Source organism: Chanos chanos, chromosome 2 (assembly GCF_902362185.1).
Source record: "Chanos chanos chromosome 2, fChaCha1.1, whole genome shotgun sequence".
Taxonomy (NCBI): Eukaryota; Metazoa; Chordata; class Actinopteri; order Gonorynchiformes; family Chanidae; genus Chanos; species Chanos chanos.
Window position 1 is genome coordinate 19,791,412 of NC_044496.1, and position 27,745 is coordinate 19,819,156.

General features: G+C 39.3%; 1 protein-coding gene across 1 annotated transcript; it reads right to left on the reverse strand.

Annotated features, from left to right (window-relative positions):
- Positions 1–213: 213 nt before the first annotated feature.
- cpne7 (copine VII) lies at positions 214–22,754 on the reverse strand. Its single transcript, XM_030794278.1, has 15 exons — positions 22,578–22,754; positions 15,746–15,928; positions 15,573–15,647; positions 14,150–14,224; positions 10,520–10,603; positions 10,321–10,410; positions 10,097–10,195; positions 9,847–9,933; positions 9,169–9,228; positions 8,020–8,153; positions 3,133–3,187; positions 2,210–2,261; positions 1,769–1,902; positions 911–1,147; positions 214–351 (listed from the first exon to the last, which is right to left on the reverse strand). Exons 1-15 carry the CDS (start codon positions 22,752–22,754, stop codon positions 214–216), a joined length of 1,680 nt encoding a protein of 559 aa, XP_030650138.1.
- Positions 22,755–27,745: the final 4,991 nt, after the last annotated feature.

Consider the following 27,745-nt stretch of genomic DNA (forward strand, 5'->3'; position numbering starts at 1 on the left):
AGCAATCACACACACACACACACACACAACCAAAAGCACACATCTTAGAATCCTTTCAGTCTACACTCTGTGCAAAAACCTTATAAAGAGAAAAAAACAACAATGCAAGTGATGGTATTTTTTTTTCCTCTAGAGCAGCTATCCTCACGTTTCTCAATTCAGTACTGCTCAGGTGTGCAGGGCCAAGCCGGGTCTTACACAGGTGTTTAGCTGTTATTCAGGTGTATTGGCAATTGAATTAGGAGAGTCCACAACTGGACACATGGGTGCAATGGCCTTGTGACTGTAGTACTCCACTACTTGTTTGGGCACCTCTGCCAAGACGCACTTTGCCAAGGCAGCAGGGGAGGCCTGTGAAAACAAAACACATGTTAGAATGTCATGGAAGATGCAGAGCAGCCCCCAAAGGGTTAATATCATCATAATGAGGGCAACACAAAGCACAAGGCAACAAAATCTATTTAGACCTGGGTTTTAATCTAACAGAGATGGGAAAGCACTATTTCCTTTTTGGTCTATTTAGGCAAAAGCCAATAAAAGAATGTGCGGAATGCATATTGTGAAAATGTTTTTTTTTATCTCCCTTACTTTTTCACAAGTGGATCTTTTGTGGCTACTCAAAATATTTGCAGAAATAATTTTCCTGAGGAAATCTGCGAAGCTCTTTTCTCCCCATCTGCACCACTAGCAAAGCAAGCACACTGCCATGATCACTGGCTGCCTGCCTAATTCGCTATGGACCCTCTTGAGTGAAATGCTCTTTTATGAAGAGGTTTGAGCCAATACATTGTGAGTATTTATGCAGCAGGAATTATAGAAATACTCTGATCTGTGAACCATAACTGCCCTCTTATTTTCCCCTCTGTGAGAAGGAAAAGCAGATTGTGAGGTGTAAGGGGTGGATACTGACCGTTTTGAAATCTCTGAAGGGAACAAACTGCACTATGTCTCTAAGGACCGGCTCTCCTTTAGGCGAGCGCAGGATACCATCATCCCCGTCCAGGATCTGCATATCAGTGAAGTCAGCATTTCCCACGCCCACAATGATGATGGACAGAGGCTGATAGGACGCCCGCACAATGGCCTCCCGTGTGTCAGCCATGTCTGTCACCACCCCATCCGTCAGGATCAAAAGGATGTGATATCGCTAGGAACGGAAAGGGCTTCGTCATATACAGGACATATCAAACAATCTTAAAAACAATACTTGTGATGTCTTTCAGGATAGTCTATTTTAACAGCTGCTTTTTCTTTCATTAGGACTGAGTATCAAATCTTAAGCTACGACAAAAAAATTAAGTGCGCTGTGAGATTCCTATAAATAACTCACATAGAAGTCCCTGGGCTGAAGCCAGCAAGAAACATGCTAAGTCCGCAGAATAAACAAATGGCCAGAAATCTCTACATTGATCTCTTTTGGCTCATTTCCTGAAACCTGACCAGTTATGGGGAAGGGGTGATTCTCAAGACTAAATAATTAATGAAGACCCTTGCAAGGACAAAAAAGTGAAAATAGAACACAATGTCAGAGGGTCATATTAAGAATAATTTTAGATGTTAACTACAGGATTGCCACATTCAATGTCCTGGATGACCATAAAATCTATAAAAATAATGACAAAATGAAAACCTGGTTTTACTCGCCATAATGTAATGAAATCTATGCTTTAAATTCTCATCCATGTCAGTTAAGTAGAATGTCTTTGAGAGGGAACTCAGTTCACTGTCAGGCAGGTACAGTGTTTAGTTGTGAGGAGAGCAAACTCACAGAGGCATCTTTGATGGTTTCTTCCCCAGCTGCCAGCTTGGCTATTCGGCTTATGATGGGGGCCACATTGGTGGGACCGTAGAGCTGGATCTTAGGGAGGCAGTTCTGGTAGGCTTCCACTACCCCCTGGATCTCTGAACAGAGGAATCACAAGAATCCATATGACTGTGGATTGTCTTTCTCTAAGCATGGTGAAGGTTTGGTTGTACAGCTAAAGTAGGATATTTTAGAATGAAGCCATTGTAAAGGCTGTGAACTAGAACAATTTCATTGAATGGTCTTTAGCAAGCCAAAGATTCTTCACTGCACGACATATTCACTCCAGATCTTTCATCCTTCACAGAGCAAACGACTTCAAAGGGCATTCAGTCAAAAGAGGTAAGGAATGCTTCAGGGAGATGTTCACAAACACATTTTGAAAGCAATTCTTCTCTCTCTTACCCTCACATTCATCGTCCTCTGGGTTGAAATTGATGGCAAAGTCATGTGAGACCTGGGTTTTTCAGAAATAAAACATAGTCAGTAATAGAGAGCGATATTTGGAAGAAGTTCTCCTTCATTTGCGATACTGCTCAAGGCTCTGTTCAAGTAATGAGAGAAAAATAGAAAAGAAAAAAACGGGCTATTTAAGCACTGTCGCCATTTATTTATTTATTTATTTTTCATGCAGGGCTGTCAAGTCATAAAAATGCGTAAAGAGTTTTCTTTTGAACAAATGACCATGGAAAGCTCGGTCAGACCAGAGAGGATTCTGTCTCTTATTTTTTTTTTTTTATACTTTAATGACTCAGTGTGAGCTCATTTGTCCAGATCCATACATTTCAGTTAATCTCCATCTTGACCTGCTGGGGCTATAGCACTGTATATCTCACTGAGCTCTCTTGTTCACCAGCCCACCTCATTCCCAGGGGCTCTAGTTAAAACCACAGCTAGCTCATAGAAAATGAAATCTTGAGACATCTCCCTGTGCACATGAGGGATGGTTCAGATGACCTGCTAGTCCTTTAATTCCTATATTTGTCTGCCTAACTTCATCCTCCACAGGTTGACATTTCAGGCAAAGAAGCAATTAATAAAAGTGCACATAATTATGAGTTGCAAGGCGTTGACAGATGAAGGTATGGTGCCAGAGAATGTGGAGCAATCATATTTGTGCTCCATAAAAGGTGCTGCTCCCTGCACAATGGCAAATACAGATGCCAGATAAGAGCACATCAATGAATTGAATTTCAATAGTATAAACAATCTCTAGGGTCATAAGGGTTTAGTTAAAAAAGGAAACGAGAAACCTGAGATGGACCAGAAAACAAAGGAGGAAAAAAACAGTAGATAAATTGAGCTGGATGAAAAAAACAGACTCTTACCTCATAATTAGGCGGAATTCTTGCACCAAATCCCAGAGCAGAGAATCTTTTGTCACTGTCAAGGAAACGAAACGATAAAGAATTCTTAACATTTAATTGCTGTCAGCTTCACATGATATAAAAGCACTGCATTCATCATTACTTGGAATCTATGCATCTCTTCCCTTACAGATGCCTTCTTAGATATCAAACCACTTAGTTGGTGTAATCATATGAATATCGACAAATGTATCACCTGCAACCATTACTCTGTGGTTCTGACATCATTAAACCAAGAGCAGTAAAATGTTTTGAAGGCGGGCACGGGATGTGAGCACGGTATCTTGGGTTGTGTATGGATTGTGCTGGATGATGCCAGAGTGGAGCATGGCAGTCTGTTTATATGAGAGATCTCAGAGAGAGTGAGGGTGAGGCAGCCTCAGCGGGAGTGCACAGTCACAGATCTGAACGCTCAGCATGCTGCCACTCACAGCTCAGTCTGAAACTCAGAGGGGGAGGACGAATTGGGGCGGGGGTGCTCCCCCAGGTCAGCACCACAGGAAGAACAAGTACAGATTGCTAAGGAAAAGACACAGGGAATCTGAAATAACCAACACTAATCAGATCTATGAACACTGTGCCAGTCTTTCATTTGCCGGTTCTTAGCCCTATCAGTACTCTGTGACAGGAAACAATATGATTTCCAGAGGGCGAGAAAGTTTACAACCAAGCCACAATCTCTTACTGCCACTATCTCTCTCCCAAGAATGATAAATGATAATGAGAGCGAATGGGGAACGTCTGTTATCTCTACAATCTATCTCAGATTAATATCTCTACATTTACCCTCTTTGGCATGTCTTACCATTCTGTGCCGCTTTGCAGTTGAGCTAATTTCCCCCACATTAGTGCATTTGTTGCCCAAAGGCATGATTCTGTTTAAGCCATTTAGAACGTGTTCACATACTGAGCCATGACAAGTATGGAGATACAAGGACTGCACTATGCTCCAGGCCGCAAGACAAACTTCCTTGCATTTCATTCCTCCTTGAACTTTTTAAGTGATTGTTGCAAGCTGTTTATGTTTCTCAGTTCATCCATTTCTAAAGCATCTGGTGAAAAAAAGCTAATTATAAACACTATTGCTCCTCTGGAATTCCTGAAAAGTGGGTATGTATATATATGTGTGTGTGTGTGTGTGTGTGTGTGTGTGTGTGTGTGAATAATATATATAGCCTATACATACATATTCTTAATCTTTTGCACTCTCTCTGCCAGGGAGAATATGTATTGCAGTGTCTGGTGTCTGATAAGATGCCATCTGATGACTTAAACTTTCACACCCTTGACTGAGAGGGGATCTTTACAGATAACTGTAACATCTTCCCACACAGCCAACTGGTTTACAGATGGATAAACAATTATATTCTCCTGGTTTCTTAAGATGATGCTGCTTATTCAAATTTCTCAGTGAAACTGGGTCAAGGGAGCTATGTCCTGGGGAAACCATTATCCATTACTTTAAATACAAAAGTGGGGAAATTTGCTGAAAGTACATGAGTCAGTTTATTTCTTGCACTCCTCATGCTTTGTTTTTTTGCTCATTCTTTTGGCAGAGAAAGAGAGATAGGGGAGAGAGAGAGAGAGAGAGAGAGAGAGAGAGAGAAAGAGAGAGAGAGAGAGAGAGAGAAAGAGGGAGAGAGAATGAAAGAACAGAAGAACAAGAGAATGAGAGAGTTAAAAAAACAAACACATTGAAAAAAAGTTGAGTCAGCTCTCTGAACACGTACACTTGAGAGAGCTATTTCTAGGAGCAGAAAAACAGAAGCAGGTTTAAAAGCCCTGGTCAATTAAGAGAAAAAGATATGAAAGCTTTTTCACTGTTCCTCACAGCTCATGAAAAATAGTGCTTTTTCCATTTTCCTCAACAAAGTTTCTCACAGTTCCTGAGAGAAAACACAAGAGCAAACATCCAACTAAGGCCAAATGGAAAGACACTGGCCATGTGCACCACTCTACAGGGAAGGATTGCCTGCGCAGCTGTAAATGGATAATCCTGCTTTTAATGAAAGCCCAAAGGACAGCACCAGCCAGGTGCTAGGCAAGAGGACAACTAGCAGAGAGCTGTGGAGAAGGGCTTGAAATACACGTTTATGTGTTTGTGTAGGAAGCTATTATACGGACACGACATCACACACTTAAACAATGCATCAGTGCATTACGTACTCAACATGTTTCAGTATTCTATTTGTCCTCTGAAACACACATTACTTGTCCTCTATAACCCACATTACTTGTTCTTTATACACATGCTATATAAAAAAAATTCATCCATTTGACTCACCTGTGGTCATGGTAAAGTGTCTGCTTAATGACTCCAAATGGATAGCAATGCATCAGCCACACAAAATGTGACCAGTACCTTTTGATTTTCACTTTGGTTCCATCATCAAGGAACCTACGATATGAATTTTTTCTCAAGGCAATCTGCATGCAGTGCACTATATGGAGTGGGGGTCCATGTAAATTAGACTTTAAGAGCAACTGAGCATTTCTGAATGTATTCCATGTGTGAGAATTAGACAGAATGACCGGAATGAAAAAAAAAACCACTTTTCAGACGTACAGTTGTATGCTTATGATCATAATTTGCAGGGAAGAGATAGCGTTTCCATGAATGTTTATATGAAGTTAAAATAGATCCAATTCATTCTTCACATTCGGAGCCTTAAGCAATATGATATATAATGTAATATATAATGTCCACCATGTCTAGATATCATACAGGACCTTGGAAACTGGTTGTCCTTGCTCTTTGGAGGACTGAATGATATGGGCATTGGGAGCCAAAGTGTTCTGATAGTAATCCCACTATGTAATCAACCTTACCAGTACATCAAAATAACAGTCCTTTTCTCCATATTATGAATGCAATGCGTTTCTCTGTGAATGTGTACAAGATATATCCATGCATGTGCCTGCCTATGTTCGTAATTCAGATGGCAACAACATCAAAATTATTCCTGATAAAGCAATGAATGAAATATAAATCCACCTGCATAAAACAGATTGCAAGCAGAGACAGATATGAGAATGTATCTAACAATGGCAATGAGAGCAAGATAGACATGGAGGATGGAGAACAGGATTGATGTGGAAATTTCCTCTCATTTCTTTTTCCCCATGTGTAAACACATCCAAGTATAGATAGAAATATGTGACTACCTCTATCGTGGACCAAAAAAAGTAAAACGCTGTAGCTAAAAAGCTCAAATCCTTAAGCAATTCCTTATCTACATCTTCGAGATAGCCAGCTGTGCATGGCTAAAAAAACACATCCTCACAGTCAGTAAGGGGAAACCCAGACAGCGTAGGTGACAGATCCTGAAGGGGGTCATGTATGACAACACAATAAAACTACAGTACTTCTAAGCAGCAAAATTAATGCTCTTCAAGTACACACCACTGGGAAAATGTCATGGTCTGGCATTTTCCATTAATCACAAAACATTTCCTGTCATTCAACAGGGTGATCCCTTTACGATATGGTCTAAATTCTCATTTGGCCATGTGCCTTCAGACCTAACCATTTTCCCCCTTAGAACACAATCTCATTATTTAATGTGTAATCAGCAATTAACTAATTTTCCCATGGCCAATGCATAACCCAAACAGAAACATAACAAATGCTGAATTAGTCATTGTGAAATAAACAACGTAATGAAAGAAGGGAAGACATTCAGATGAGATGAGTCACTACAACCTATATGAGCAGCCTAAAACGAACATAGTGCAAAATCCACACACGATAGTGAGGAGGGGAATGGAAATGACTTGAGTTCTCACATTAAACCATACATGACAATGACGGATTACTTTTTTCTCTTTTAAATGTAATCAAAAAAAATAAATAATAACAGCCCCCTCTGCTGCCATCAGAATTTTAAAAAGCGGACATGAGATTCCATCAGAGATGCTATTCATTCAGTCCATCTTCTCGTAGCCTCCCACAGCTACGCTGGCTCCCTATGTGTGGGACTTGTGGGGGTTTGAGCCTTCTGTGCCAGCAGAGCCTAAATATGCTCCAGTCAGCTGGCAAAGGCTCAGTGTCTGCTGCTGGCAGCATACACCATGGGGCTTAGGAAGAGCCCAGAGGAGCTACACGGTCTCTGTCATTTGATCAGACAGTCCACTGACTGTTTCACAAGCTGCCAGGAAGCTCCCAATCCATCAGAACTGCGACAGCATCAGAAGTACTAACAGAAAGCAGTCAGACGTGCAGACAAACGGCATCTCAAGTACCCACACTACATCCGGCTCCGCTAACTGGAGTGTTCCCAGGAGCCTGACTCCTAGTTTTGTGTGTTGAGTTTTGTGGTTTGTTACATTTGGTCCTGTTAGCCAGTAACAAACAAGATTCCAATTAACCACAGGCAGAATGGGAAAAAAAGAGCTGTAGAGAGACGCAGACACTCATACATTTCACATTGAGCTCATGAGTCATCAAGCTTTGAAATCCCCAGACACGTCCACACACCAGCGTGTATGCCCTGCACTCATTCATCAACTTAAGTTTTCCCTTTTTTTCATGTATGGAACAAATAATGTCAATATCATTCTTTTTTACACCTGCTCTCCGTCTTCCAGCACATTTTTTCACACCCTTAGTGTCATAGGCAAAATTCCATGAATACTCTGTTCCATGCCTTTAAATATCAGGAGTGACAGATTTCCATTTCCATCACATCACTCAGATCCAAGTGAGACTGAGCCACTCGATCAGTTTATCTGACAAATCCTATCACACTCAGTGTAAAGCATACAGCACACTTCCATTTTCTACACAATAAAAAAGAAGGTTTTCACTGTTAGAGATCAGTATCTCCTCTCTATTTCATTACAGTCTACCTGTCATAATCCTGGCAGATCTCCCCAACAGCTATCAAAGCCTTCAGATACTCGTTCGGCTGGTAAGGGTTGATATAGTGTAGAGAGCAGCTATTACGAGGATCTCCATTAGATGCGGTGAAGTCAATGGCCACCTGAAAGAAATCAAGATTGACAGGTGAACATGTTTACTGTTATAATTTATAAAATTCTACAGTCATCCTATATGTGAAATAATCGGAAACTCAAGGAGCTGTCCGTCAGAATGTATTGTAGTGTTTAAGAGTAAAAGCTTTGCCAATCAGTCAAGAGACCAAACAAAATGGAGCCTGATGAAATCCAAGGGCATAATCAAAAATCTATTTGTACAAACAGTATAAGTGCTTACACTTTACAGCATGGAAATTACATCATCAGAGGGCAGTTTCATTATGTATTCAGTGCAGAACAGAACAGAATACAGAACAGCACAAATAATGGAGATACCGACAGACAATGGCGAACAAAAGTACACATAAATTTAAACTCAGTCTCAAGAACTTGAAAGTCAGTTCCAGTTTAAGCTGTGGAACTGTTGAGGGGCATGGTGTAATTCCGTCATGTGCTGCCTAGGTAATAACCCAGGTGAAGTAGGGTTTAAGGCATCCATAGATTATTGTGCCTTTTTTTAGCAATGCTCTGATGTTGCAGTTCCCATAATTAAAATTCATGTTGCGTCATTAATTCACATGGGAACTAAGTTTTTGCTCAGTAGATGTCAATGTGTAAAGAAAAAAAGAAACTGGATGAAATTTTAATTGATTCTAAAATATTACCTTGGGCAATTTCACACTCCCAATGACATTCAAACTGCCAGCAGACTTTTGAAAAACATTCTTATGTAAACTAATATGCTAGATTAAGGCACAGAATATCTAATTAAAAAGACAGGATATTAAACAAACCCCAGTTAAAATTAAAGATTATCCTGTTCAAAATCAAAACCAGCATTTATATATATATATATATATATATATATATATATTAAAAAAAACATAATTTAAGAGCACCAACCACCAATAAACAAGCAATCAGCCTGCAACGATGGCAGCCTGAATGTTGCCAGGATAAGGTTTGCATTCCTCTGTGCACTAAGGACAGCATGCAGCAGAACACTGGTGCTTAGCTTACTGTGAAATGTATTTGGCATCCGCCCATGATGTAGTCCAAGAAGGAATAGATTCTGTGAAGCTGCAGACAGGAGAAATGGAAAAATGAAATGAAACCATCAATATTATTACAAAATAAAACTTGAGATAGGTTAGAGTTTATTTGTGTAACCGTTTCTATTCAACTGAGTACAGATGGATAACACAAAGTGAACATCTGTGACACATTCATATAGACACACACACACGCACACGCACGCACACGCACGCACACGCACGCACACACACACACACATATACTGTACATGCGCATATCCATGAACATGCATCTTTCTTTTTCATAAGTGAAAAAAATAGATATCCCTAGGATGAGCAAATTGACCTAAATGAAAACAATAAAGTTTTCAAAATAAGATGATTAAAGGGACTTCTGACAGTGACATCAATTAAAATAAATAAACAACTTTCTTTTTGAAAAAGTACATCAATTAGACATACACTCTGGAGTCCGCCCACAGCTCTGTGGGTTTAAATGGGCATGTCAAACTCTCTCTCACAGTAATAATGGTGTTTTGTCCTGTGTGTTTATGCAGCCCAAATCAGCAGTAAAGCCGCTGCCTGCAGAGACGGCAGTGATCCTTTTACATGCGGGTAAGAATGCAGAGCTTGCTCCCCTGTGCCACACCACTGCTGGCCTTACCTTAAGATCATTCAGAATGACCACCCCTGAGTTCTTGTAATTCTTTTTCTTTAGTTTGTATTTTGGGTTGATGCAGTCCCATGTGACCTTAAATGAGAGAGAACAAAGACCCATCTGTCATTTCGTCACTTCTAGTAAATACTGATAACAGTGCTGTGACATTTCATCTGTCTCTTTCAGCTTAAAAGGAAAATGGTTCTTCTAAAATGCACAAAATGCATGGCAGTGGCAAAGTGTCTTTCTCACTAACCTTGTTTCCTGTAGAAATTTTCTGCATCTCTCTAAAAGTGGCATAGAATTCTCCAATGAAGTCATGCTTTCCCCTGGAGTCATAATCCCAGACTAGGCACTGTGGTTGTAAATACATAGTGATTTATTCCTTTCGTCAATGAGCTATTTATTTATGACACTGTTTCTTTATTCCATCAAGTATTATAATTGTTCACTCATTTATTCACTCACTAACATGCACACCTTTAACTTCCTGTCTTCATCACAGCTGCACAGAGCAATTAAAGACACTTTAAAGGGCTCCCACACTGGGTTCAGGTTGTTTTTGATTACCTGAAGGAAAGAAAATTACAATTAGCAGCAAGAAGCCTCACCAACAGCAACAAATAGAAGATTATGCCTTAGCAAACAGAGTTATAATCTGTGATCTTGAAGGTCTTACTTCAGTTCTGTGAACAAGCTGTTCTGTACCATCATCATTGATGCGGTAAATTTCCAAGAATGGATCCGACTTACTGAAGAGATCCTACAATGCAGCCACATGAATGAAATCAGAAACAAAATGATTGGCATCTTCAACACAATATTTTAAACATTCACACAAACAGAGAGACCAGCAGGTAAACCTATGCTTTATACACTCTAGAGATGAGATCTTGAATGAGAGTAAATTGATAAATTCCTTTTTGATGCAGTTCATTGTCTCTCATCCCAGTTGTGACAAATACAATTTCAGAAGTACTGACAATAATCACCTACTTGGTTCAATTGATTCTGCAGAGCTCATTGGATGTGTTTAAGTGTGCATGTGTGGTAGAGGAGAGAGAAAGAAAGAGAGAGAGAACGAGAGAGAGAGAGAGAGAGAGAAGGGGGGAGTATGAATAAGCCATTTAAAGTCCCCATTTCTCACTGTATTAGCTTGGTGCATCTCCACAGGGACAGGGAAAGAGGCAGTAGCAACCCCTATCTCGTTGTCAAGGTAACGACTTGCCAGCGCCTTGAGTACAGACTGATTTAGAGAAGTGATTTGTCCAGACTTAATCCCCACCCGGAATTCAAATGTTTCCCCATTTATACAATTAGCATTCACACTCGTCACTGAAATCGCACATTTGACAACAGCCAACGTCTCTGCAAAGTTCAGTATGGCCACTCTGAATCACTTCATGAAGGACCTGCCTTTGAAAGCACAGAATCTTAAAGAGCATGAAGCTTTCATATGAAAATGCATCTAGATGAAACCAAAAAAGAAATGTTGAACTAAGAGCTATTCTGTAGTTCTATCTGTTAAAATCTCTCATGGAACATAAACAAGCTTACAGAGATTGTCTTTGAGGTATTTGCCTTTAAGTAAGTGAAGGAGAGATCAAAAGACAATTTTACAGAGGGGTGGTCGGGGAAGGCTCTGGCAAATCATATTAATGAAGGATTTACATTCCCACTGATCCTGACAGCATTGCTCCTTTCCCATTGCCACTTATATCAAATACAAGAGTCTAATCGTAGCTGACAGTGCCTGTGAAGGGAGGAGTATATAGTCAGTACAGTTAGGTTTCTTAATGTGCTTTAACTATTCTATACATGTTGCTCAGTCTAATCTGGTCCTCTTAGTCATGTGACCTGACCGATAAAATCGAAAGGTTGGAGAAAATCCATTATTCTATCCAACCATCTCAAAAAATCCATCTTTGCTCCCGCTCTGTGTCTCCGAAGCCCATTTCCAATACAGCAATGCGTGGGTCCTTAAGCAAATCTCAGTCAATTTGATTCTAGGAGACCGGATTAAGGCTGAAGCCTCCCTAACTCAGACAAGAAAAAATGTTATCTGAAGATTCATGTATTTCATCAGTAGTTCTCTTCGGATGAACAACACTTCTCTGCAATTCAGTCTTAACATAACTTGGATCCAGAGTTATCCTGGTACTCCAAGACCTGGATGATATTTACTTTTTGCTGTGAGAGAGAAATCAAAGGGATGTGGAGAAAGGGAAGTGCAATGCAAAGCTCAATCCGTCATCTGCCACGGGAAAAGGTTAACCTGTCACGATGATGTCATAACAAATCGAGAATGACTCCTTGCTACTTCTGGCCTCTCTTAGAGGATTAAACCCCCATTACTGACAGTAGAACAATAACACAAATACAGAATATAACACAGCTCATAAAACATTCTCACCCTTTTTGGTGTACCTGGGCATTTCAAAGAACTAAACAAATATGAGCAATGGCAGAAGTCATACATTTTTACATGGGAAGTAATATTATAAATATCCAGTAAAGAACACATAGGGAACGCGTCAAATTGCTTAATGAGAACGTAGACATGATTAAAATTTTGGCAAAGCTAGTGTAACATGAAAGACACTGTGGCTGGTAGTATGAGGTGAGCTGTGAGAGAATGAAGCACTTTGCAGCACTCAAAGGAGAAAAGCTGTATGGTAAATGGAAATTATGTCAACAGCAATAATATAATTATGTTCATCCTGAGAAAACCACATTTAAATTAGAACCTAATGAGATTTATTGGGGAATATAGCTGGTGGGGATGATTGCAAACAATGTAAAAGTGAATTTGTTTTTTATTTCCTTCAGGAATTTTCCTGTCATTAGCCTTTCTTATGTGGGGTGAATGATATTCTAATAGCCATGCTGATGAGCTCAGCACAGAACATGAAATAAATTAATTACACACCCGCTTGTGCATCTGCTATCATAAATTTGTGATACAGCTGTTCAATGTGTTCTGAATTTCCGCCCGATTTTCATTCTTTGGTCCCATGAAGACCTGGCTCAGGATTTGGCTATATAGCCACGGATTAAACATGTACACCGTGACCTCCACCCGAGCTTAAAAAGGCCACAATTCAGGGCTGACTTTTACTTTAATCATGGAGGTGGTTTGTGAATGGCATCTCAGTTCATGAAAGTGATAATCTGTGCCTCAAGATACATGTGGGTGCTTTGGCTGTGTCATTTAAGGGTTCCAAAAGCTAAGCCACTCAATGACAGAGAAACAGCCTGCTCATTTAGTCAAGCCCCTCGTTTGACATACTGTCTTTATCCCTCCAACTCTGCTCAAAAGTAGGAGAAAGTCCCAAAAGGTTACTTTCCTCATCTAGTGGTGAGGTTATGGAGCCTCAAAGCTGGAGTGAGCGGGTCGATGATCTCCTCAGGATATTGACATGTTGTCTCTCTTTAAACTGCTTGAGATGCATGAATTCATAAATATCAGATGGAATGGAAAAAGAAATGAACAAAAAAAAAGCTGTATTTTGCTGATAATCGCTCAGCACAAGTGTAGCTCCAGGCAAAGAGAGAAAGTGGGAGGGAGAGAGATTGAGAGAGCTAGAGAGGGAGAAAGAGAGAGGGGGGGGAGAGACAGAGAGAGGGGGGGGGGAAGAGAGGGAGAGAGAGAGAGAGAGAGAGAGAGAGAAAGAGAGACATATAAATACAGACATGGCAAATGAGTGAAAGATATGGGGGAGGGAACAGAGGAGATGGTAGGAGAGTTGGACAAGAGGAGATGAGTAAAATGAGTGGGAGGAGAAGTGCAGAGGTGTTTGTGCACTGCACACTACCACTGTGGTAGGAACAGGCACCTGCAGAACCACAGGGCAAGCAGTACACAGTGGGGTGGTTTGTGTGGGAGCTACTGTTTGCACACAGGGGGCCAGCCTGCCATACCATGTCTACAAAGGATTTGCACTTACTGCCATCAGCCTCATCATGTTTCTCTCTCTGGAGAACGTCCGTGACAACAAAAGGGAAGAAGCTGAATGGCCAACTCCAATACAGAAAAGTGCCTTCTTTCAGACACTATAATCACTTAATGATTTTTATTCTGATGGCTCCAATGCAAACGTATATCAGAATCTATTACTCCTCCTTGAAAGCATGCTAAAATGCTAAAATGATTTGCAGTTAGTATAATTATCTGTTTTGTGTAATAAATAACCAATGATTGGAGGGGAAAGAGAAATGAATTCCACCCTAATTTCACCAAAAGTAAAATTACAATGGGTGGGTGTTCATCTATGAACAAGATTTTTTTTCCAGTAGTGACAGAATTTACCTTGTCATCCAGTTTCTTGGCACAGAAGGACAGTTCAACATAACCATTGTTGCCAGAAATTTCTTCAGCATGAACCTCAAGGGAAAAAATGTAATTAATTTGTGTCTTTTGTTAATACTGCTGTATGCAACAGTGTAAATGCACAGGCCATAAAAGAGTATGATGTACAATATAAGGTTTTATGCATCCCACCCTCTTAGATGTTGGTCAGTGGTTGCTCAAGACAATGCACTCCAAAAATGTATTTTGTCGAGACAATCGTAAACATTAAGTGTTAAGAGTCATCAGAACCATGTCACTGATAGATTTGTAAAAGGGCTCATTTCAATGGTTATCCATGGCTGTCCAGTCCACTCAGTACTCCAAAACAGAAAAAAAAAGATACTAAACAGGTACATACAGTCAAGCCACTTTGGTACAATAATATCATGAGGATCACTCAAACTAAGTGTTAAGGTACATTATTGATTCATATAAATATGAAATATTTATTACATTTACTACATTAAATTTGAACACGTGCACTCTAAAAGAAACTACAGCATCTTCTTCATTATGTAGATGAGCTCACAGCTATTCTAAAGACAGGGGTCACTCAAACGTGACCCGTCGCAAAGAACTGACTGCACTGAGGCTCATTATGTGAATGCTAATGGAGTCTAGAACACTGTGTAGTACTAATCCAAAGAATGTATTAATTCCTCTCATCACCCACAAACTGGTTTGATAGCTTAACGAATCCTGAGAACCCCCCCTTCACAAGCCCTAATAACACACACTAGTGAGCTCATGCAGTCTGTGCTCTTCATGGCCTATTCCAGGTGCAGTGACAAAGAGACATGACACCCACCGCTCTTCAAACACTTTGCACCAGCAAGTATTCACAGAGTTAAGTTTTTCCAATGATTTCCTTTCGTTGTCAGTATTGCACTAGAGGGAAAACCACTAAGAGACGTACATCCACTGAAAGTCCTTGTTGTGTGTGCTTTTTTCTGTAATGTTTTGCTCTCAGTCAGGGAGTGTGTGGGTGTATGTAAACAAATGGTCTATGTGTGCCATTGTTTCATAAAGGACTCTCCACATCTCCTTCACATTCTTGGTTAACACTATGTAATTCACAAAACTGGATTCCCTCAGCAAATGCAGAGAATCAGTTGTTCCAAACTAATAGTGAAAATTCACACTTTGATTGGATGAGTAAAACAAAAAAAGCATAACCTGAGTCTGCTTCTTGTCAAATTTGCTAAAACAACATATTTTATTATTATTTTTTAATTAAAAAAAAAATAAGTGAATGAATTTATGTTGTTTAATAAAAACAGTTTAAAGGCTAATTTAGCGTCTAAATGACATCACATCCTGCTTTTTTGTAAAGGAAAGTCCTATGAATGTCATTTTACGATAAATGAAAAAACACACTTACTGTAATTGTGGATTTTCCAGCATATTTTCCATATTTCAATAACAAAGGCTTCACCATCTTTTTCTGGGCCACAATCTGTTGTACAGATAAGAATCATGCATGTTATTGTTCGGCAAAAAAACAAAACAAGTGAACGAATTGTGTTGCAGTTAAATCTGGGAGAATGTCCTCACCTGACCAAGTGTGCACTCAACTCCACCTAGGAAGTCATCGTCACGAGTCCCAATACTGTGGGTTCCATGTATGTCATATACTTCAAAGCGCAGCTTCTGTACCTCTTCAAAGTAGTAGTCGAGGGTGAAAACCTTAGCAAAGACTGGGTGCAGATTGCTCTTGATCACCTCTGTGCGGTCCAGCTGAATAACAGAGAGAACAAGTCATCCAAATGTTGAATTTTTTGAGCTCCATGGGATAGTCATTCAAAAGTTCAATTCAGTGAACACCATGGGAGGGAAGCTCAGGTCAGCCATTTCATTAAAACTTCCTGCTACCTCTAGTATGCTGCTGAGGCAGAGACAGAATCGGTTAGAACCATCATGTATCTGAAACAGTGCTTCTCTCGGAATCTTGGGACTTATCCTTAACCAGTGCCGTTGTATGTTTCCAATTAACCGAGATCACATTCAGCTTTAAATGAAGTCTTGAAGTATTTATATGAAAAAACCCAATGACATATGACAGGAAAGATGAAGTTCTTGTGAAGTCTGATTGTCGAGAGCCCAGTTGAGAGCACAGCTGGGCTAATCATGGATTTACTCTATGCAGAGCCTATTGACTCACGTGCATCAATAATTATACAGAATATGTATTGGCAAGCTTTCCTTCCTCGATTTCTATATGTACATTTTCAAATAAAACAAACTGATAGACATATTTTTACTCCTAAACCTTCTCTAAAACATTGCAATCTTGGGATTCAACAGAAGGATTTTTTCAGTTCAGCATAGGATGCATATCGCACATCAATGTATGTACAATACTGTCAGGAAAACAACCTTATTGCAGCATGTAAAACCAAAAACACAAGTCCAGATCATCACCTCACATTACTTCAATGTTACAAATCATTGTTATTTAAAATATGGTGTCTTAGACATGATGCATTGTGGCTCCATAAAACACGAATGGGGACGAATGACCTTCCTTTCACAGCCTTGTCAGTGGTTCAGTGGTCAGTGTCAATTGGGCCCACATTCTCTGGTATCCTCATATGAGATGTCTGCAGACTTACTAAGTATTACTAATAACAGTTACAGACTGGGATGTTGTTCAGCTGGCACATCCAGTTGCTCTATGCCTGAGCTCATGTATATACACATAAATACATTTTCCATATTAAAAATTGATGAGCCATTTATAGAATGAGCAAAAGAAAATGTTAAGACAGTGCCGCAGCCAAATACACAGAAATGGAAAGAGAGACAAACTCAAATCTAAAAAATATTATCCTGGAAGGACAAGACCACTTTCATTACAACTTGATTTAGAAGGAACGATTCAGAGGCGCTAAATTGATGCAATAAGACACAAAGGGCTGAGTTGTGTTGTAAATATTGTCAAAAGCGATTAGGTTAAAAGGTGGAAGACCTTTTAAACTGTAACAATATTCACAGTGTACTACAGATTTGAGTGCCTTTTATTGCTTTTATAAAATGGTTAACAACATGCAAGATGTAGACAACTGTACTGAGTTGTGTGAAGCATAAAAGCAATCATGCACTGTGAATAACTTAGCATGAAAGTTAAAAAGCATTGGACGAATAGCAAAAAGCATTGAGCTTTAATCTTTCATCCATTGTCATGTTCCCCAAAAGGTCAGAATTCATGTTAAATTTGGTGAGCTTCAGATAAATTTTTAACTCAGTTGCAGTATGTAAGTTTTTAGGTGTTTCTTAAAGCTCATCATCCATTTACTCAAAGATCCCATTGGCCTAAATGTTCGTATCGTGACTGAAGCAGTTATCTGTCAACTGTCAGCTGACTTGAGTATACAATGAGAAAGCTTGTGCCTTGATACACCATGAAAATGCACGTGGCTAGAACGCTGAACTGACCATTCATTATCCAGGCCCTGTCTAATTGAAATGGAACACCGGGAGAACCTCCAGCAAGACTGAGGAGATAATGCCGGCGGAGAGGGGGAATTTCATATAGAGTGGCTAATTTCAGAAGACATAGCAACAAAAGAGCTGCTCAATCAACCGCTGTTTCTCCATGTGCCATCTGTCGGGGCCATTTGGAGAGCCATGACTTGTTTGTTTGTGTGGTGCTGGTGCCTCAGTGACAGGGCTGATGTGATGCATAGAGCCCCTGCTCTCCAGGCTAAGGCTCGGAGGAGAAAGACTGCACAATATTTACTATGGATAGATATCTGAGGTCCCTATCTGAGTCTTCCATTCTGTTGTTCTGCTGGTCACTTCAAGCTGACATTGCCCTTGTGATTCCTTCAGAGCAGACATGAATCTAAAGTCCCTTGGAAACCAATTAAGTTATTTTCATGAGTGTTCAAATGACTAATTTGATCTGGCAAGGCCTGCTAAATACATCAAACTGCCAAAGGTGCAGAACAGAGAGGTCTTTTGGAGTGAATAATATAATGTAATTTAAATAAGTTATAAAAATAGAGTCTGTCAGTAAACCATATGGTAAATAATACAGTGAATGCACCAGTCACAGAACATTTCTGAATTCCCGTGACATGTCAAAGGAACTATAAAAAATCTATAAAAAAAAAAAAAAATACCAGTGTTAATTAAGCCAAGATTCAACTAAATGTCATTTCCATTTCAATAATGTATGTCAACTGACAAAATTTGCTTTGTTAAAGTGCTCAGCTGGTGCACCAGAATCAGCATGTCAGCATGGATTGACAATGATGCTTAGCTGATATATATTCAGCCATTTGCCTCACAGCAGATAAAAAAAAGAGAAAACATTGTCTGCTGTGTAAAATTCTATCTTTGCTTCCCTTGATAAGAAAAAAAGAACAAACACTGAAGAATGGTCTCAGAGAGAAAGCATCACAGTTTGAAACCATTTAAAATATTGTTCAACAACATGATACAGGCTGAGAACAGAAAAATCAACAATTACAATGCCCAACAATTAATCTCATTAAAAAAAGCATAAACGACCCCCCCCAAATCTTCATATTAGCAAGAGAAGGAGGGACAAGGATAAGCACTGAGAGGGAACAAGAGTAAGTGGAAGAGGGGGATTAGCGCCCATTCGTGTTGGCTTCAGTGTAGGCCTATGACATGCGTAAAGATGGGACCCTTCCAATTACAGAAACTGGAGACTGAGGCACCAATCTGTTAATGTTCACTCTGTCATTCACAAAATGACAAATTCGCAGTTTTAAGGTTTGTCTTTAAGTATGTTCAAGCCACCTGTTCTGGTTGAATATTTTGCATTTGTCCAAACTGTATGCAGTAGTCAGGATTTTCAAGAAACAGGCAAGAAAAGTACCTGTACTTTTTTGGGATTAACTTCTTACCACAGTTGACTCTCAGAGCAGCAATGAAAACTAAGGAAGTAATGAGAGTTGAAAAGGATGCTCACAAACTCAATTTAATTGCCATGCAATATCTGAGTCAGAGACAAACTGATGACTTGGCTTGGATGTGTTGTTTTATCTGTAGCAGCATGAGGTTCAGATGTGCTTCTAGCACCAGGAAAAACCTTCAGATCTAATGTGATATAGTTCTAATAAAAGAAAACAGTTACAAAAGGAAGGAACAGTTTGCAAGAACAGGAAAAACATTTTCAAGAAGCACATGGCTTCAACAAGAGGCTTTAAAGTAGCGAAGAAGAGGCCTGATAACCCTCCCTCAAGAGGCCATCAGATTCAGCACTTTATATATGGAAATGATATTTATTCTGTATTGCAGCCACAGAGCAATGGACACCATAGAGATCCATTGCAAAAATGAATATGATCATAATATTCTCTAAATCTTTTTAAAAGTCAGAATGTTTTCATATGTTAGTGAGATTTTTTTATGTATAAAATTGTCTTCCTTCTGACTTCAATTTTCCTCCAGTTATGACATCCCTAGTTCCATGATAATTGTAACCTAACAAAAGGCCACACAGGGCCTTTGAGTGACTACATCCTGGAAGCTTTCCTTCACCAGTAAGATCTAATCAATGAAATAGAGACTAAAGCTAACTCCCAGAATCCCACTATCTCCAATACTTCAGATAATGCTATTACAACCCCATGACACCCCCAGTTTAAGTTTTCATGTCAAATCACACATGTATGTTAATTCAAGAAAGAGCTATAGATGTGCAATGGTAGCATAAAGGTCTGAACCGGGTCCTGCTTGAGCATCTCCTCATTTTTCATGCATTTGCCATGTATTCAGTCATTTCAGGTCATAAATCGCTCTCTTGACCTGTTTCCTTTCTATGAATATTTGATTGATTTCATAGAGAATGGCACTGCACATGAGTTAGAACCATTTCAGATCCTATCAAAATGCAAAAGGTGTTCAATAGGAACAGTCTTCACTGGAACTCATTTGGCTTTGCTCATGTTGCTCAGTTTACCAGTTCTAACAAAGGAGTTGCTTACTAACATGTTACTAGACAATTTGTCCTTCAGTGTAACTGAAAGCGACACCCATATTGTAGGACATAATAATTTAATGCTTTGTCCCTGACATCAGAGACACTATTTTAACCTCATTAAAAATAATGATAGCCATAAAAATAATAAAGTCACATTTTTATGCCCTATGCTCAGTGAAGACATTCAGCAAAGTCTAATTATCTGTTACCTTTTATCTTTCGCAATGTCAGAGCAGCTTTGGTGTGACTTAATTCGTAAACAATTCATGTTTGCATTAAACCATCAGAGTGTTCTATCTAAAATGTACCCTCTGGATTTCAAAACATATTATAACTATCCATACTGACATTTGGAGATATTTTAGCAGTCTTGCCCACATTACCTAAAAGAAAATCATGACCTTTAATTCACATAAAGGCAAAAACAGCACAATGTAAGCTGAACAGTGTCCATATTACTAAATAGTAGTGACATATATAAAGTTTAAATTATTAACAATTAATGAAAACCATGTGCTGTTAAAACACCATGTAATAATGCGTATCCACAAATAACTCCAGTACTTATTTGTGTAACAGAAGTATCGAGGCTGCTTAACATAAAACATGATAACAAAAAAAAATCCCATAAACAGGCCAACACCTGTCAGCAAATAGTGACAGTGACATGAAGGAGATAGACCAAAATTCTATATTTTCATTGATCTGTTAAAAAGAGTCAAATATGAGTTTCTGTCTCATGAACCTACATGCTTTTAAGAACATGTACATAATACTGTATATAATCCTTTCTATAGACTCTGCATTAGCAGTTCAGTCCAGACAGGCAGTACAAATACCCTTAACAACACAGCAGTGTCTAGTGCCAGGATTTGACTTTTTTCTCTTTGACAAAAACAGCCTTTTGCCAGTATCTGAGGAACAGAGAAGGTGCCTGTACATACAGTGAGTCACAATGCTGGACACTGATCAAATAAATCTGGCTCAACAAAGAAACTGACAACATCATATCAGTTTAATTAATATTAAATTGGCTGTTATTTATCATCTATGTAGTCTGATTACCCTTGTGTTTAAGCTGCAAAACATTTAGCATTGTTATTATGATATGGGTGAACACAGTCACACTGAAATATCACTTCTTGTACCGTTTCACTGTTCAAACATTTATTTATAATTATTTTATTGCCTAGTGTCAGACTTGGAAGGTACTTTGGCTATGCATTTGTATGTATTTGGAGAATATGTGTTTGGAATAATAAACTAAACTAAATTTTAAAACTATGTTCAAAGAATAAAAAGGATCTAAAACTTGATTGTTTAAACAGTCATTGATTGTTGAGATTGCTCAGTTAACCCATTAAGCAGTCAATACACCAGTACACACATTACAGGAGCAAAGCTAGTTACAGGTTACACAGTATAATATTATAAAATACTCCTGAACACACTACTGGAAATATCATTCACTCACTCACTCACTCACTCATTATCTAAGCTGCTTATCCTAATCAGGGTCGCGGGGGGTGCTGGAGCCTATCCCAGCGCTCATAGGCCGAAAGGCAGGGAGACACCCTGAGCAGGTCGCCAGTCCATCACAGGGCAAATATTATTCATTAACACATTATTATGACTATGTCTATGCACAGCACTAAATGGCACAATGGAAATGGTATTGTTCTATATGAAATTATATGTTCCCTGCACACGACACCTAAGAAGCATTTTTTATCTAGCAACAGATAGCTTGTGACAAACATTAACCCTTCCTACCTATCCAAAACTAACCTTTCTAATGTTAGCACTTCTAAGCATATCACAGACAGTCTATTAGGAAGTCCTCTGTGTTAGGCGTATTCATTCATTCAAAAAAAAAAAAAAAAGTATCTACTACAAAAGGAATGGCAATTCTACGGAGCCTGAGCCAGCGAGCTATCTCTCACTGGCAGTACTTTGTTCTCTGTGATGTGCTACAAGGCACAGCTGCTGGAATAATGGGGCCAGGATTAAGATTTCATCCTTGAGCCTGACACATTCTCACAGACAGCTCACTTCCTAATCACAGACCTGCTGCAAACTACAACTGCGCTGCCAGATAATGTTTGTCTTAATGTGAGTACTGTGATCTGTGAAAATAAGGCCCCTCTCCTGTTGGGTGACAACACCTTGTCAAGTTCTGTTATGTACAAACAAGAATTATCTAACTTCCAATGCGCTAACTTCCTCAAACGCTCTAGCAGTCTCCATGACCTAAAACACCTTTGATGCCTGAAATGGATGAGACACTTTTATTTCCCTTTCTAGAACAGTAACATGCTGTCAGGGTGATAAAAATACATATATCTCATGAGACCAGTTATTCTGAAGCTGAAGCTGTATTTGAATTCAAAATATACTGAAAGAGGGCCAAATGGGAGAGGAGAAACTCACCTCAGTCCACTGTCCCTGGGTTTGCACCATGAGAATAACACATGGATCAGACTTGTTCAGTGTATCTCGATCCAGCAAGGCCTTGCAGGATACCCGCAGCTCCACTTTGGACACACAGGCTGCTGGAACGCTGCTGAGGGCAGCTGCAGGCGAACTGGCATCCTGTATCTCATTCATGCTGTCTCAGTGAGGAGGGAACAATGGACCAAAAGGTGGCAGGAGGCTGTGTCGCTGAGACTTCAAAGCTAAAATTATCTCAAGAATGTAGCCTTGCTGATTTGTGCATAAATGGGTGTATGAACTGACTGATAAAGAAAGGCTTCAATTTGCGGTTCAGATTATCATGTGAAAGGGCAAAATAACATTAAAGTAATATTTATTTTTTCCTGTGAATAGTTATCAATATTCCTAAAATTTATTTGTGAAGCAGAAAGACCCACAATGGGATTATTTCCACTCACTATGTTTGGGAGGCAATTGGAGGAGGGTCAAGATACCCGAAAAGTCATTAATATTTAGAGTTCAAGAACTTATAAGAAAGGCCGTTACTGAATCTGAACTAGTGTAAAATGTGTTTTGTATCTTGTTGAGGAAGGAGTCCATGCAAATCACAGTATGTAATCCCAGCAGGAAGGAAAACAGTTGAAGTCTTCTTTTTTAAATCCACGGTGATTCCTAAACAAGGGAGGGTGGGAGGAGTCATCCATCAAGGATATATGGTGGTTAGTGTACACTTCTCAGTATCATTTTTGCTTTTGTCATCTTAAGATTTAGAAAATTCATAGAGAAAATTCTGAGGCTTCAGATAAATGAAGTACATTGTAGCACGATCACATAATGGTGCGGCCAATAGATAATCAATAATGGCATGGTTTTTCAAATGTGGAGAGCCAAAGACTGTCAGTACCTCAGTTCTGTAATTGCCGTCCATATTTCAAATGATGCGAAGTAATTGATAGTAAATAGTTAATGTTGTACATAAATGCATTGTCATGCATTGAACTGAATTCCCGACTAAACGTTAAGTAGTTTATGATTAGTGCAACAATCCATCATGACCTGTCGGTAATCACTCAGTCTGGAGCGTGTTCTGGAATGTGTTTAAGTTATTCCAGCTACATGTTCCCAGGTATCAATACATTTGAATACAATTAAATGTGCAAGGGGGACAATTACCAATCATGAATTAACATAAGTCACAAAAACGCCCAAGAGGCACCAGTATGAGCCCTCCCTGATTTCAGCACCAACACACATGAACAGCTACCATTATTACCGCTTCACTGCAAGTTATCTCAAATACTAAACGGAACTGAGGGGTCAAACGGTGGAGACGTCACTAAGTGAGTAAACGAACCCTGAAGACAAATTGCTGCTATTTCACTTTAAGTGATAAGATGAAAATTGTGCATACAATATCGTCTTCTACAAATGAGATAGAAATCTGAAACTTTTCCCTTCAACTGACTAATTTTTGCAAAGACCAGGAAAAAACACATTATCTACAACCACAACAGGCATACAAAACGAGACTTAAGGTGTCACTGAAACATTGTGAATGAAGACTGTCCAGAACTCCTTGACTGATATAACTGATGAGTCAGTTTTCAATTATAAAAGACAGTATTATAGTAGTACCTTGTGTAACGTTCACCCCTGTCATACAACACTCCACTGTAGTAATTCCCAACGCGACCACCAAAAATGACCATCGTCAGATTGCTAGTAAAATGCTTGGCACGCTCTTTGATCGGTCATTTACTCAAGCTGTTTCTTTTGTCGAAAAATAAGTTTAAAAAATAAATAAATAAAATGTTAGGAAGTTAAACCCGGCAGCCTATGCGATGATATCGTACTGGTCCTCACCTTTACAATGGATATTGTAAAAGAAAACTGTACAGCAAAAGTCACAGGTAATCCTCTGATCTACGTAAACTGGTCATTAACAGCAATAAAGGATAATGTCACAAGAAGGATACCTAAGCAATCATTGCAATTTTTTAATCGTCCGCGCGTCTCTATTAAATATTCCGTACTACGTTATTAAAACAATAAGGTTGTACATGGCTCATGTCATAGCTCCTACCTGCTGTTGTCGCTAGGACTTTCACTTGTTTAAACATCTCCTACAGCACAGCTTGATTTTCGGAAACTCGCAAGTAGCAGAGGGGAGGGTACAAGGGGTGTGAGAGCGCAGAGAGAGAGTGAGCTATGCCCACAACAGCGATGATCATACGTGCACCTCCATTGCCCGCTAGAGGGCAACAATAAGGCAGAATACAAAACGATCTCCCCCTCAAGCGCATATGCTAGACGTAAACAGCGTAAAATTATGCGCAGTTTGTGCAGAGGACAAAATTGCTCACTGTGGCATACTTAATGTTTACGTTTGTCATATGCGCTTGTTTTACTGATATGATAAATTCCAGAGTTCTGTGACTGACCAATTAACGACACATAAATAGACGCTTAAACTGATAGGCTATAATCTATCCGAAGTACGTGTGAGTTCGATTGTTTACAGTAGCAAGTATCTACATTAGGCTGTTTAGGCCACCAGAATAATATTTGTTGAGTAGAGTGAATAAGTATTATACATATAAGGATAAACTGAGCATATTAAGTTAGTCCATCCCATACAGACTCGCTCCAGTGACGGCAATAACACACAAAGATTCAATCGTCAGGAGTTGTCTCTGTGGTTTAACTCCCATCCAAACTGATTCAGCCGCGGGGTAGTGAAGACTTTTGACGATCTGTTCACATTTTCATTAAAAATGTAAGGGACAAAAGAGATACAATTTGCATATGTAATGTGGGAGGCAGAGGCCGCAGTGTCCCACAGTGCGAAACATCATTTAAAACACGCCCTCACATTCGATTACACATATGTACGCGATCACACACCAAAAGCCCAGAGCTGTGTAACTGCAAGGCTGCACGAGCAGAGATGGCTATTGTTGTGTGATGTAGTCAGAATGACTACAAGAGGCCGTTTTAACAAATTTTCACAGGTATCAACACCCACACATGCACATGTTGAACACCACGCATACTTCCGTGCTGTCCACTCTCCAAATACTTTAAAGGTACTGTGCACTCAAAACTGTTCAATGCTTATATAATGTAGGTATTGTTCATTCTCAGTTCCAGGCTAAGTAGATGGCCTAAAATCATTGATGGAGTATGCACCACCACTGCAACTCATGTGTCATCTCCTCCCCCATGCATTGGATAACAGTGAACATTATGCAATAAATACATTTCCTAAACATGCCAAATTTTGGGTTGTGGTGCAAAAGAGAATCAGGCTCTGCTCATTTGTGCTTTGCTCTCACCCTCTACCCTCTTTTCAAATCCACAGCACAAGTGCCCCCTTTACCAAGAGGACACATTATACCCACTTGGCTGTTTTGGAGATTTCAAGCGAACCTTATTAATTCTGGAAGAACTATCTTCTGTCTTTGGCAAGAGATGTTCACGTACCAAGAAGAAAGTATGGTTACGCCTAAATAAAACTGCTGAAAACAGGTGCTAACCAATCAGAGTGAAGAAGGCACATTCACTTGCTTAGACAGCTCTTCAGTTTGTTCACATGAAGACAAGAAAATACTGATGAATTTAGATTCTTTCTCACTTCACATATACAAAAAAATGACAAGATTTAACAGCGTCAGTAGAAACCCAACAAGTATCTGAGCAATAAGGCAATATATTAAAGTCAGACAGAGAAATTAGTTTATTGCAGATATGCGTTCGGTACTGTTACAATGCTGGCAACTAACATGGACATAAGGGCTGATAAACCACCTCTCCATTGAGTTCTCAGCACCTCTCACTTTTTCAAATTAATTTTGATACGTTTAATCATCCCTTCTCGAGTACATTGTAATATACTGCAGCTTTCACTTTTCAATGACAATCTCTTTTCCATTCAGCTTCTTAGCCTTGGGAATTGAGATAGAGTCAGCCCCAGTTTAAGCTCTGAGTCCACCTGAGCTCCATCACACTCAGCCGCTTGGCCACTGCCATCTGCTACTACAGGGACAGCAAACTGTTTTACAGAGAAATCCTTGTTAGGACAACAGTGATGCCTGCTTCCATCAGTTCATTTGAAGAAAACCATGGAGAAAAGGTTCATGAAGGACGGATTATAAGAAAAACATGTAGAGCGCTTGGGTATGCCCTGTGAGTACATGGTGTAACATCTGAGAGATTCATATCCTCTTGGAAATAAGTTGTTGTATTTTTTGTTTCAAAGTGACAGAAAACGGAAGCATCATTAAAAAAATAACCTGGGTGACTGTTTTTTACATTTTGACAGATTGCCAAAGTTTGCCAGCACTTCATCAAAGGGAGACTGAAGAACTTATGTAAACTCATATGTAATTCTCTTCCTGCATAATTCCCCTGTGTCAGATATTCTTGGCCACATTGATTTACGTGTAGGCTTTTTGGTTAAAGCTGCCAATGCTTCATTGATTTCTAACCCTTCAAATAGTATCAGTGCCGACAGAGTTTCAACTTTAAAAATTATTCGGCTCATTGAAACTTAATGAGATAATTGTCAGCCATCAACCAGTACTCATGTCATTCATTCAAAGAGCACACCATATTCAAGCTCAATGATTTACTTTACACTGACTAATCAATAACTATCAGGGAAAAGCTGTTTCTGGAAATACCTCATGATTGGAAAAAGATCACATTAATAATTGTAAATATGGAAAATACTGGTGAGCTAAACCAACAAAAATAGACAATACTACCGTATAGGACTACAGTAATTGCATAACACACCCACAACCATCTATGCCTTCAGATATCAATCTTCACTCAAAGGTGTGATATCATTTCAGTCCAAGGAAAGGCTGAGACTTCCTCACACAAAACATATACAAATATTTAATTCCCAAACTTTTAATTCCGTGTTAAGCACACTTTACCCAACAGATAATCGCCACAATAATTGAAGTGCTTGATTAAATGAAGGATACAAGGCATATTGAGAACAGGTCATCCCACAAACATATTTCTCCGTTAATTAATCAGTTAATGTCAGTATACTTAGCAAGCTCAGTTTCCTCATTATTTTGGCTACCAGGGTTAGAGAAATAGATTTTAGAGCCTCCAAAAGAGGGATGATTATTGGGACATGTATGGTAGAA